Genomic DNA, 13,787 nt, shown 5'->3' on the forward strand with positions numbered 1-13,787 from the left:
TTTATTTTACTCCCATTAATTACTTATTTTAATATTCAATATATTTATTGTTTTATTTTTTAAACCATCATCTCTCTCCCTTACACATTTTTTCTTTTTTATAATTTTTTTTATTATGATAATTTTTTTATTCTCTTTTCTTATAAGTAAAAGTATTTTGGAGAATTTTTTTAATTTTTACTTATTTATTATTTTTAACTAATTTTTTTAGATGGAGGGAGTATTAAACACTGCAAAATTATTATGAGAACAAGAAGGGGCACGTGCTTGAAATGCAACCTATCAGTCTATCAGAAAAGGGTCCCTCTGAAAATGACAATTGCTGCTGCGGCCCGCGGCCCTCCTGGCGCCATATGGCACTTTAATGTCCGGTCTTTCACTGTCTCATCTGTATTTTGGTTCTGTCTGTAAGTTATTTTTAATAAGTTTTATATAAAATTAAAAAAAATATTAAACCTTATTAATTTTTATTTAAAATTTAACTATTTTTTTATTTCTATTTAATATATATTACATTTTACGTAAACAAAATCATTACAATAATAAATAAAAAATAAAAGTATATATTCATATAAAAAATTTCTCCCAATGTCTTATATACAAATAGAATTAAAAAATATCTTCTCACTCTACCTTATAAATAAGAGCAAAGTACCAATTATGAGCCTCCATATATAAATATATATGTATGTATATAAGTATATGTATTTCCGTAACGTCAATAATATTCAACTCTTTTTTTTATTGTTTTCAAGATTCATATTCGTTTGATCCACAAAATATTTTGTCTCCTTTCTTGTCCCCACTTCATTTATGCTTTGAAAACTACTGCGACGCTGGTGCATGGTGCTTTTTTTGTTTTATTTATAGGTTATCTTCAACATGTTTATGTATAATTTTTTTTAGATTTTATTAATTTCATGGAAAATTTAATAACTTCTCAATTTTAAGTATCGCTAGTTAATTATATCCTTTGAAATCAAAACCAATATAATAATAAATGAAAAGTAAAATTTTAGATTCATATGAAAAATAATCTTTTTCTTCATTCTATAAATAGAACTAAAAATTCATTCTCTCTTTGTATCATAAATAGAAGCAGAGGAGTGTGTGTATATATGTGGCTGAATACTTACTAGTTACTTGACATGTATCAGTATTACACATATTCTCCGTAAGAAAATCTAAATGCAGTCTGTCCCCACAAATTTTGTAAGACCTTTAAATTTCGTTATTTTACTTAATCGGTTAATTTAAAAAGGAGAAAAGTTCATTATGATTTCAGTTTATTGTAGTAATTCAAGAATAATTGAACTTTGGATATGAAGAAAAATCAGTTTATGCCATTTTTATTTATTCTTTTAATCTTGTTCACAAGTTCTATTAGGTATTGTGTGAGGTTTTTTTTTCACTCCTTCAATTTATTTTCTTCACATGTTTTAGCAATGTTTAAATGTCAAAAAATCAGGTAGGATTTTCAAAATTTTCAGATTATTATGTCTCTACCGTACATTAAATAAGAGAAATGCACACAATTAAATATAGAATTCACAGAAAGTTGGATTATTTAAATGCGGCTTATTTTACAGTATCCACATGATTTCAACTGTATCGGCTTATTTTATGAATATTCAGGTCAATTCCAGAATCACGTTGGTCTTATTTTACAAGATCTGACCAACCTTTCGGCCATTCAACATAATAATAATCGAGATAAATTTTTATCGTAATGCAAACAAATCAGATGAATATTATACTCATATCTAGATGGACAGGCCACGTGAGCTTGATCAGTATGGAATTGTTTCGTCAATAAAATAATTATTTCTTGATTTTTTGAGCTTTTCTTTTTATATATTTAAATAGATTATTACGATCAATCATCATTGGTGAAATGTTTCATTTCATGATGAGGCTTTTAAGTGAATCTGAGAAATTATGGTGTTTCCGACTTTGACTCCGACCACTGCCTTATTTTTGTGTGGACCATTTGGATCTATTGATCAATTCAGTAGATAATTATCTCGACCAACCAAAATGTACGTGTGTTTTTTTAAAAATAAAATATTTTTGCGATAGATTAAATTTATCCCCAAAAATATTTCAAGAAAGAATTGAATATGTTTTAGATTTTAATTTAATTATTCTCGCAATTTGTTCAGCAGAGTTAATTATTATCATATTTTTTAAAATTCACACCTACGCTTTGGCCTTCTAGCATTTGAAATTAAAATTTCAAGATTCAGAATCGGAGAGTTCCAGTATTTTATTTTTGTAAACCTTAACCACCATTCGTACTGACATTGTGCGGTTCAGAACTCGTCAGAAGCAAGCCATTTGAGGGACAAAGCTTAAATAATTGATCTAACGAACTTTCAAACCCTGTAAGAGATCGATGAATTGATGGTGTGTCTAATAATTATTCCCTCCAATCTTTCTTTTTTTTGGCCAAAACAGGAGTCCATTTTATTAAAACACAAAACAAACAGATACACACACTAATAGCCACTTAAGGCCCGAAAAGAGAAAGCACTCAAAAATCCTAGAAATACAACCTAACACACAACTAAACCAAAAAACAAACAAGAACAAAGCAAGACAACCAGCAACTGAAAAGAAACACTGAATACAAGCCGAAATGAAACAATAAAGGAACACAAGTCATAAACAAATCAGCCAATGCCACATTTGTCAAAACTGTCACGCATTACTAAAGCAGCACTTCTGGTATTCAGGCTTCTGCTAGAGGCGACCTCATTAGCCTTGAACAATTCCCACCTTTCCAGATCCATGGCCAAAGCCTTCTCCAAAAGTGGTGTTGGTTTATCAACCCACCCATAAGGGCACACCCCTTTTCTACAACTAACAGCAAGACAATCTGCTGCTTCATTACTCTTTCTAGGAACAAGAGTAATTTCCACACCATCCAAATCGTTCAAGGCTTCAATTACCTCCTGCTTTTCCTACCTACCAATCCAACCAGCACATTCTATTCTTCCAGCACCAAAAGACCTCCGAGCAATCAACCTCAATCATAACATGGGATAGATTTAACTCTTTGATGATAAACACAGCTTTTCTAACAGTAAGGACCTCTGACAGAAAGGCTGAATCTGCCTTAATTCCTTCACCAAATCCCCATAAGAATAAGCCATTTTCATCTCTGCAAACTAAACCAATAGCAGCCATACCTGAAAAAAAGGAGCCATCACAATTAATTTTAACCATGCCCGCAGCTGGAGGCCGCCATCCTGACCAACATTCCCTCCAATCCCAAACATAAGAATTTTATAGAGATTAATAGAATTAATTAAGTTAGTTATCTGTTAAAAAATGATGGTTTTCTTAAAACGCTCTCATAGTTATTACTACCTCTGGTCCTAATTATAAGAGCCAGTTGACTAATTTGAGGAGATTAAGGAAGTAAGTTGAGTTATTTATTTGTCCTAAATATGTGTTGTCTTTCCTAAAATATCCTTGTTAATCAAATGTATTAACTAGAACTATTATTATTAGATGGGCTATTTTGGAAAAAAAAAGTATAAATATAAGAGACAAAATAGATTAGAGTATTATATTTAGGACCAAAATAAAAGTCAAACAGGATTTTATATTAAGGAGTGGAGGTAGTACTTATCAGTATTTGGAAACCATCCATTGTAGTAAGAGTAGGTAATGGCTTTTATCACATGTTGAAAATTAAAACATATATTGAAATTTGAGTGAGATTGTTTGCGTGGCCCAGCTTCAAATGATCCAAAACGAAAGGACACAAGAAAATGACTAGAGACAGTGATCTCACAGATGAATGCGAGGGAGGAGATTTTAGTCAGGTCTTTTTTAATTATCACTTATGGGAAGAGATTTTAGTTATTTTTATTTGTCATTTGTACCTTTTTTTCATACTTCATTTCCAATTCTATTGCTATTCATTAAGGGGGACAAATGTAAAAGCGAAGAAAGGGGGAATGAAGTAAAAAAAATATACTAGCCATTTAATAAGGATAAAAGTAAAAGATTTTATGTATTTAATACTACCTCCGGTACTAATTAAAAGAGCCAGTTGACTAATTTAAGAAGATTAAGAAAGTAAGTTAAGTTAGTTATTTGTCCTAAATAGACGTTTTTTTTATAAAATATCCTTGCTAATCAAGTGTATTAACTAGAACTATAATTATTAGAAGGATTATCTTAAAAAAATTGAGTAAATATGAGACAAAAAATGGATTGGGGTCTTATATTTAGAACCAAAATAAAAATCAAATATAATCTTATATTAAGATCAGAGGTAATAATCTACGTGAGAAACTGCTACAAGTGACAATTAAAAAGAACTAAAGCTATATGTGTGTGTGTTGATCCAGCAGCATATTCCACAAAGTGGTTAGGGTTCTTTTTCTTTTCTTTTTTGTCAAAAAGTGGTTGGGGTTCTTAAATCTTCCTACGACACAACGCAGTGAAAGTGCGATGTCAAAGAGGGTGGACCATCCTACCCTACTGATCATTTCAACATGTGATAATAATAATAAAAAAACAACTAATACGTATAGGAATTAGGACCACTGCATCTATAGCTTCCTCTCGAGAACAATCTGCAACAATATATTGGCCTTAGGAGGTGTTTGGGTGCTATTAAAAAACCTTTTTCGTAAATCAAAGTAAATTTATTTTTTATATTTACTTCATATGCTATAAAATATTTTTAAAATTATGGTTTTAATTTTATCCAAATATTCCCTTAGTCCTCTTCATCATCTCCAGTACAAAGTACTCATGATTCAAATTAAATTCAATTTCAATGATTCAAATTTATTTATCCATCATTTGCAGGTTTTAAACTTATGCTCAAATCTGAACCCATAAAATTTGATCCAATGGTAGGGAACAAAAATAGGAGGGAATTGAGGAAAGAGAGAGAAATGGACTGACTCGGTACTTTCTAATGAGCAGAAGTGTGCTGGACTAGTAGCTCGGCACTTTCCCTTTAAACTTTACATCAATATCTTTTTGAGGGGTAAATTAATTTAGAAATCCCAAGCCACGTTCATTGGTTAAAACTTCATGTGATGATCTGTAATTTAAATTATTTAATGGGCTTTATTAACGTGAAATTAGTTACGATTTTTCTCCACCAAAGTTCCATTGCCAATTATTATCCATGCTTGCCATCGTACAAACGTAAGGATCCGATTAATTAATTAATTAAGTTTCCATTTTTTTTAATTTTTAGTTGAATACAGTTCGAAAAAATTTCGTGGGCCTAAATTTACTATTTGTAGTATTTTATTTTTGAAAATTTTATACACCAAGTGATTGAGATAGTGGTGCCCCCAATCTATGGTAATCAAGTAATATTATAATAAATAGAACGCATCCTGAGAATATCGGTCTTATTTTGTGGTAAATCAAATAGTATATTAGTTGAAGTCATATTACTTTTGGAGTGTCGGTTAAGTTGCTCACATATTAGGATTTTAGTGTTGAGATTATGACTCAAATTTATTTAATTCATCGAGATTATTTTTAGTTATTATCTTAGCTTTTAACTTATCAATTACGTATCTCCATAGCGCTCACAATTTGAGATTTTAGGAGATGCTATTGATTAGTCAAATTAATATTTTTAGCTTTTTCCAAACAAAAAATTTGGAAAGCTTTCTTATTTCTACAATCTCCATCCTTATAAAAATGAGACAATAATTATAAACTCTATTTTTTTCATAGTGAAATTTTTTTTCTAAAGTATACGTTTTGTCCTTTAATTTTATATAAATTTTAAATTTAGATTCTTAACTTTAAAAATTATATTTTTAGTTCTTTAATTATAAAATTTAGTTTTAAATGGTGATTTTTTTAATAATTACCTTTTTTTAGAATTAAACTTAAATTCAAAATCTCAATATTATCATTTTTTATTAATAGTTTTAGGGTTAGAGGACTAAAAATTACATTTTAAAATTAGTGGACCAAACCAAAACCTTATATAAAGTTAAATGACTAAAAATATATTTTAGCATCTTTTTTTTTTAATTTGGCCATTTTTTCACTCGTTACCTGTGAGTTTTTTGCCCCTCACATTTGCGGGAGGGGGTCTACATTAATTATTGTGCATCACCTTCTACTATTTCATCTTATTTCATTGCGAAACGCACAGTTCTTGATTATAATATATATGACTCTAATTAAAAAACATCACAAGAAAAAAAGTAATTTGGGGTAGCACCTGCGGGGGAAAGGTACAGTGATGCTGCCAGCTGACATGGAAACGAAACCAGTTTCAACTGCATAAACTTAAACTAAACTTTTAGAAGAAAGTTTGTGGTGTTAGTTTGTTTGCTGGAAATTTGGAACGGTCATTAGTTTTTCCAATAAAATAGTATCTCCGGTTTTTAATACTAGTATAAGAGTGTGTTTGACTTTTAATTTGGTCCTAAATAAAAGACTCCAATCCACTTTATCTTTCATATTTACTCTTTTTTTTCAAGGTACTCTTTTTAATAGTTGCACGTATTAAATATTTTATCAAATGATATTTGATTAGGAAGGGTATTTTAGGTAAGATAAGACCTATTTATTACAAACTTAACTTATTTTCTTAATCTATTTAAATTAATCAACTAGCTCTTATATTAATGACCGGAAGTAGTATAATGATTTTTTAATCTTTGATTAGTTAGACGTGGGTCCAGGTAGACTTTATATCAAATCTGGAATAGTCATTTGTTTTTTTGGTCAAAAGCTGGAATAGTCATTTGTTTATCTGAACTCATTGATCATATGTCATGACCGGTTTCTTCTTGTCATATTGGTGGCATATATAACAAGGTTATAATTGTTGTTTTAATTTAGAAGTATTAAGAAGAATGTTTGCGATATTTACTTGGTGAAATGGTTGGTTTTTCTAATCAAGGGATTGTGGGCTTGCACACTTAAATGAGATTCAGGATAAATTATACTTTTTATACTTAATAATGTTAATTTTTTTTAAAAAACTTATATGAAATAAATAATATAAACTCCTTCCAATTCTTCTTATAAGATCAAATAACTAAATTGCATAGTTTAAAAAAATATTAATATTAGTAAAAAAATTGATATGTAAAAAAACATACGTTTTTTTTAAAGAGAGATAAAAAATATGAAACATAACGTATGGGAAAAAAGATAATACAATTAATTAGAATGAATTTAATGTTTAAATAACTCGCAGATAAGATCTTATTATATGATGGAACCAATTCAAAAATTGGGATTTTATAAAAAAGAGTGGAAGGAATATAGAATAAAGATGGAATGATGCTTTTTAACATAGCATATGGGGAAGAGAAATTATATTAATATGAAATTTTATGTAAGATACTACCTCTGGTCCTAATTATAAGAGCTAGTTGACTAATTTGAGAAGATTAAGGAAAAAAAAGTTAAGTTAATTATTTGTAATACATAGGTGTTGTCTTTCCTAAAATATCCTTACTAATCAAGTATATTGGCTAGAACTACTATTGTTAGAAAGACTACTTTATGAAAAAAAAATATAAATACGAGAGACAAAATAGATCGAGGTCTTATATTTATAATCAAAATAAAAATTAAATAAGATCTTATATTAAGTACAGGAGGTAATAATAAATTTTGCAACTGAGTGATTGATCTTTCCCGACCCTTGAGAATCATATTATTGAAGAAAGAAGGAAGCATGGGGCACGGGACCTCAAAATTTTTGAGAGACCATGTGATGTTGAAGTACTAAGAGACATCGTACGTTGGATCGCGCATCATGACACATTTTCTCTTCTCCCATGAAGCATTACCATTTCAGACCGTACGTGGAGCTCTGCTTCCCCACTTTGTGGAATGCATATAATGACTTTATTTCCTGTTGTTTTTATTTAAGAAATTACGGTATCCCACAAACGAACAGGCAAGTTGATGCTGATGGATGAGGTTTTAATTTCGCTTCCTTTCGTTTCATGGTCTCTCTCTTCAGCTAACTTTCAAAATGGGCGAGAGAGAAAGTTAGATTGAAGCCTGAAGGGAAGAATGACCCGTGGCTCTCTCATTGTTATTAATTTATGTTGGAAAAACCGTCGGGGCTTTGTTTTCTTATTGTGAATTTCTCATTTATTTAATTTAATTAACTCACACATAATAATCATATGATTTCCATACAATCGTACGAGCATGATCCCTATTATCATTTATTTAATTCAACTCTAATTATATATTGATTAATTCCCAAACAATACTCAATTATCTAGTTTCAATGCTCATCATAGTAAGAATATTATGATGCTCGTCAAATTTTAACCATTCAAATTTATTATGGATGACTGAGATTCACTATTTAATATTTTAGTTTTTCAAAAAATATTTTCTTTTTATAAGGTACATAATCCAAAATAAATGTAATCTTTTAACTGTAAATTTTTTATTTAAAAATCACTAGTTAAAAATTTTGAATTTAGACCATTAAAATTCTATTTTGAATGGTTTATATTTCACTACAGTGATGGGCATAATGATACTTATCATTGCGATGAGTACTGAAACTGGTTCCTTATATGGATGGCCATCTCCCTCTTCCATTATGGCATGTGTAAATTGCAACCAAATTAATTAAATTCTTGCTGTGGTCCATTAAAAGACAGCGTAGCAATCGGCAGTAGTGTGTAGATTTATAAGACTTTAGTTTTCAAGAATTTAAAGCAATAGTTTTCATAATATATACACATGTCTAGTTAAGCATGTGTGTGTGTGTGTATTACTATATAAATACACACTGAGAACAAGTGTCGTCGCAAGCCCAAAAGCTCACAGAGATACAGCCTCTTCCTTTGACCCCGTCATCACTACTCTCTCACCTTCTTCGTGTGTTTGGGGGGATAGAGAGAGAGAGAGAGAGAGAGAGAGAGATGGGAAGGAGTCCTTGCTGCGCCAAGGAAGGTTTGAATAGAGGAGCTTGGACAGCTATTGAAGACAAGAAGCTCATTCACTACATTAAGACTCACGGCGAAGGAAAATGGAGACACCTTCCCAAGCGAGCAGGTTTCATACTTACAACTATATCCGCACAAAGCTTCCATGCTTTACACACACACACACACACACACATGTGGGTGTGTGAGTTATTATCTCTGATATATAGAATATAAACGAGTTTTACTGTTGTGATATATATGCAGGGCTGAAGAGGTGTGGGAAGAGTTGTAGGCTGAGATGGCTGAATTATCTGAGACCTGGTATCAAAAGAGGAAATATTACCCGTGACGAAGAAGATCTCATCATCAGACTTCACAAACTTCTCGGCAACAGGTTCATCACTTCTTTCGATCATATCTTCATTGATTAATTCTACCTTCTGTTTCCTGTAGTTTCTTATACAAGTGAAATTAGGAATTATATGCTGCCGACATAATTGGAAATTAGCGAGGAGAAGAGTGAAATTATATTCTTCTCTCTATCGTTCTCTCTTCTCCTTGCTAATTTCCTATCATGTAAACCATAATACGCCTCTCAAGTCAACAGAAAAGAAAGGCCAGATGTTGACGTTTTGAAGAATAACGTTATACTTATATACACTGAATCTTTTCAAAAATTATACTACCTCCGGTCCTTAATATAAGAGCCAGTTGACTAATTTAAGTATATTAAAAAAATTAGTTATGTTAATTATTCATAATAAATAGATGTTATTTTTTCAAAAATATCCTCGCTAATTAAGTGTATTGGCTAAAATTATCATTGTTATAAAGACTATCTTGGAAAAAAAATAAATATGAGAGACAAAGTAGATTGAGGTCTTATATTTAGGACTAAAATAAAAAATTAAACGAGCTCTTATACTAAAGACTGGGGGTAGTATTATTTTTGTACATAGTACGTGCTCATAATTTTGTTCATCATGTAGAATTCCAAAAGAAATAAATTTTCTTAGTATTATAGTAATATGCCAAAAAAACCTGAGAGTATCATTGGTCCCCTTATAAACTCACTTTAAAGGGCTGAAAATGAAAAATTAATAATATTATATAAATACGTTGGATTCATTTATATAATTATGGAGAGTGTTCTAGTGAGAGCAAAACATCAACATCAGTAATGACCATATATATGTGCGTTAATATATCATACGTGTAGGTGGTCTTTGATAGCTGGGCGACTGCCAGGACGAACAGACAATGAGATAAAGAATTATTGGAACACCAACATCGGAAAGAAGGTTCAAAATGTTAATTCAAAAACAAAGTCGTCTCCTACTTCAGGCGTCTCGCCAAGCAAAGCCCGACAGGACAAGGACATAACAAAGTCGGACCCGGACCCAAAAGCCCCACAAAAAACGAGTAGTTCATGCGTGATTCGAACCAAAGCAACAAGGTGCACCAGAGTTATAGTGAGCAAAGAAATCCAACCACTAATGGCCGCACCATATTTGACCACTACTCATTATCGTCATGGTGGGGACATGAACGTTAAGTGTGGTGATCAAGACAAAATAGTAGAGGAACCATTTCCACCTTTTGCGGGGTCAGAAGTGGCAAATGATAACAATAATGATAATACAAACAACAATGAGCTGGATTTCATCGAGGATTTTGAAATGGACGAGGGTTTCTTTTCGGATCTTCTGAATTTCGATATTTCCGAACCATCGTCTTGTTTTGAGAATAATGAAGTTGTGCAAGAAGCTACTGATGAACGCCATGAGCAGTGAACGAGGTTGTCATCGATCCATATTTGTCTTCGATCACCACTTGACGAATATTATATATATACGTTTCTGATAAGGATTAATTTTCAATAAATGTCGTCGTCCTCAGCTTTAATAGTGGTGGAGAATGAATTTGATTGGCTCTCAGAAACTTGTAAAGCACATGTGTACTCTTCCATCCCATGCAGTGCTGTAAATGTTCGATCTTGCATTATCGATAATAAAAAAAATTTAGGTTTATGCAGGAATCTGATACCTTTTCTATTATATGGCACGGAGATGGTTTAGATTGCTTCATACACACACTAGTACACATAAAAAGAGCATGAGTCGATGGGACATTAAAAATGAAGGAAAGTCAGTATGATATCTCCAAGGAAAAAAAAAATCTAGCTATCAAAAAGCACATAATAAGTGAGAATCATGCAATTACAAGTTCTGATAAAAGAAATAACAATTGATCTATGCATTCTATTAACTTATAGTGGAAATTTTATGGTGATTATATTCCTTTTTTGGGACTTTATAATAATTTTTCTTTGAAAAAAATGATATATGATGCTACCTCTTGTCCTTAGATAAGATTTAGTTTGTAGTTCAATTTGAATTACAAACTAGATCACATATTAAGTATCTGAGATAAATAATAAATAATTATTATCGGCTTATAGGTAGGTAGTTTGGATTGTGGAAATAGTCCTATTTGTCATGAATAATGCCATGGCATTGTTACTTTTATTTTACTCTTTTTTTCTAGTTGGCTGAGTAATTGAATTTCTGAATGTCATTATAGAGTGCAGCATTGTGACGCAAAGAAGAAAATGATGTTGAAAAGGGACGAATACCTAAAATTACAATTATTTGTCACGTAGTTCTGTGGTGGAAAAGAAAGTCAAGGATTTTATGTGTAAATTTAAAAAAAATAAGAATTTATCATAAGTGTCAGGTAAAAAGATTAAATATTAAGAAGTCTAAAAAAATTCATAATTTACAAGCCAAACTCACATATTTACAAGTTAATTAAACTCAACATCTGATATTTATAAGTTAAAATTTCATATTTACAAGTTAAATTTGTAAAAGTTGTAAGAATTTAAATTTCTTAATATCTCTATACTTTATTTTCTTATCTCAGACTTAAAAAAATTTTGTAAAAGAACTCAAATTAAATATAAAAGTAATTAATCATTATAGCAACTGCATGATGGGATCTTGTGTTTAATTAATCCTTTTTCTTTCTGGGCGTGTTGCCCGGCCCCGTCAGTCCCAGAGGGAAAATTGTCTTTGTTATTTCATTATCAGTTTAAAGAGCACATTATACAATTTCAAAATCACAGTATTTATGTATAGGGAAAGAGATTATTTTATTAAAAAAATAATTAATAATCTAATTGGAAAAGTTCCACCCTTTGTCCTTAATGAGTAATGTGGGGGAGATTATTCTTTGTCGTTACCAGAATATACTTCTTATGTTTTACTTTTGAAAAAAATAGCAGTAGTGGGAAGTTTTTGTCTTTTAGATCTACATCGCATATATGCATGGAGTCAAATGACATCTTAAAACAAAAAGAAAAAAGATCAAATCTAGCCGAAATACTACCTCCGATCTTAATTATAAAAATTAATTAATTAATTTGAGAAGATTACAAAAATAAGTTAAGTAAGTTATTTTTAATAAATAGATATTGTCTTTCCTAAAATATCCTTGCTAATAAAATATATTGATTAAAACTAACATTGTTAGAAGGACTACTTTGAGAAAAAAATACATAAATATGAAAGACAAAATGGATTGGAGTCTTATATTTAGAATCAAACTAAAAATTAAATAAGATCTTATATTAAAAATCGGGTAGTATAATAAATCACATCATATAAATATTCATTAACCTGATTCCCAGGATGGTTAGTGCATCGTGATTCTAAATATTCCACCCATCAGATCAAAGACATGTGAATACTTTATGTTAAAACCAAACAACTTTACCAGAAAGTTGCTGATTAAAAGTTGGCCCAGTCGAAACGTCAAAGTTAATATTCAATTAGCTACCTAAACCCGATACATCTCCTAGTCATCCCTGCCAAAATGATCGATTTACTCCTGATGACCTTTCGTTAGACTTATTTAATTTTCAAGTTAGAATGTTAGTTACTCCTACCATTTGTTTATGAACCATTTTCAACCGTATTTCACCAAAAGTCAAATAACTTCTAAATTTTATTGTTATTTAACATGTTTATACTTTGATGAGAAATATCAAAGAATAAAGTGATAGTGCACAAAACAATAAATTAGGAGTAGTGAAATTGCATATTCATATAATATATTTAATAAGATAATTTATTTAATTTTAAGGACAAAAGAATACTCTTCCTATCCTATAAATAGGATAAAACAAGTATATGTATAACTAAATAAATAAAAACGAAATTAAGAGAAGTACTTGAGTATATGTGTATCAGGGAAAACGATATCTTCTGGGTTGACTTCGTTTGTTAGGTGGCTGCTAAAGCAGCTAGATTGGAATTTTGATCACGTGCCAAGATTCTATGACTGTTAATTGCAGGGAGACGGCATTATATTAGTCTCCGACACAAAACTCTTAAAAATATATTTAAATTCTTACAATTTTTTATTTTTAATACGACACCCAATCGACTATTTTGAGAAGATTAAAAAAACTAAAAAATTACTTTAAAATATTTATAATTATTATTTTTTAACCTAATTTGTCTAACTTATAAATTGGTATATAATCTAATAATACACATAAGTATTTTAAAAATATATATATAACATATGTTATAATTAAATAAATTTTTAATTTTTTTAATTTCCTCAAATTAGTCAATGTGATCTTCATATTAAGGGTACGAGGTAGTAATAGTTACCTTTTATTCGAGGTGTCAATTAATTGATATAGTTAGCATATAAGTCACTTTTTTTTGTGAAAATAAAAATTGGTTCAGCTAAGTGTGTTCATTAGTGTTGGTATGACCAATGATCTTGTGGCTAGTTAATGATATAAGAACTCTCTTATAAATGAAAAGATTATAGATTTGATCACGTTTGTAAAAT

At 30.2% G+C, this 13,787-nt stretch overlaps 1 protein-coding gene across 1 annotated transcript; it reads left to right on the plus strand.

Moving 5' to 3' along the window:
- The first annotated feature begins 8,874 nt into the window (after positions 1 to 8,874).
- On the plus strand, positions 8,875 to 10,956 carry LOC114711923 (anthocyanin regulatory C1 protein). The gene is made up of 3 exons (XM_028896354.1): positions 8,875 to 9,045; positions 9,183 to 9,312; positions 10,138 to 10,956. The coding sequence occupies exons 1-3, from the start codon at positions 8,913 to 8,915 to the stop codon at positions 10,709 to 10,711; spliced, it is 837 nt and encodes a 278-aa protein (XP_028752187.1). The 5' UTR covers positions 8,875 to 8,912; the 3' UTR covers positions 10,712 to 10,956.
- Positions 10,957 to 13,787: the final 2,831 nt, after the last annotated feature.

The sequence above is a fragment of the Neltuma alba genome, unplaced genomic scaffold (assembly GCF_004799145.2).
Source record: "Neltuma alba isolate B1F8T4 unplaced genomic scaffold, ASM479914v2 tig00011322_pilon, whole genome shotgun sequence".
NCBI classification, from domain to species: domain Eukaryota; kingdom Viridiplantae; phylum Streptophyta; class Magnoliopsida; order Fabales; family Fabaceae; genus Neltuma; species Neltuma alba.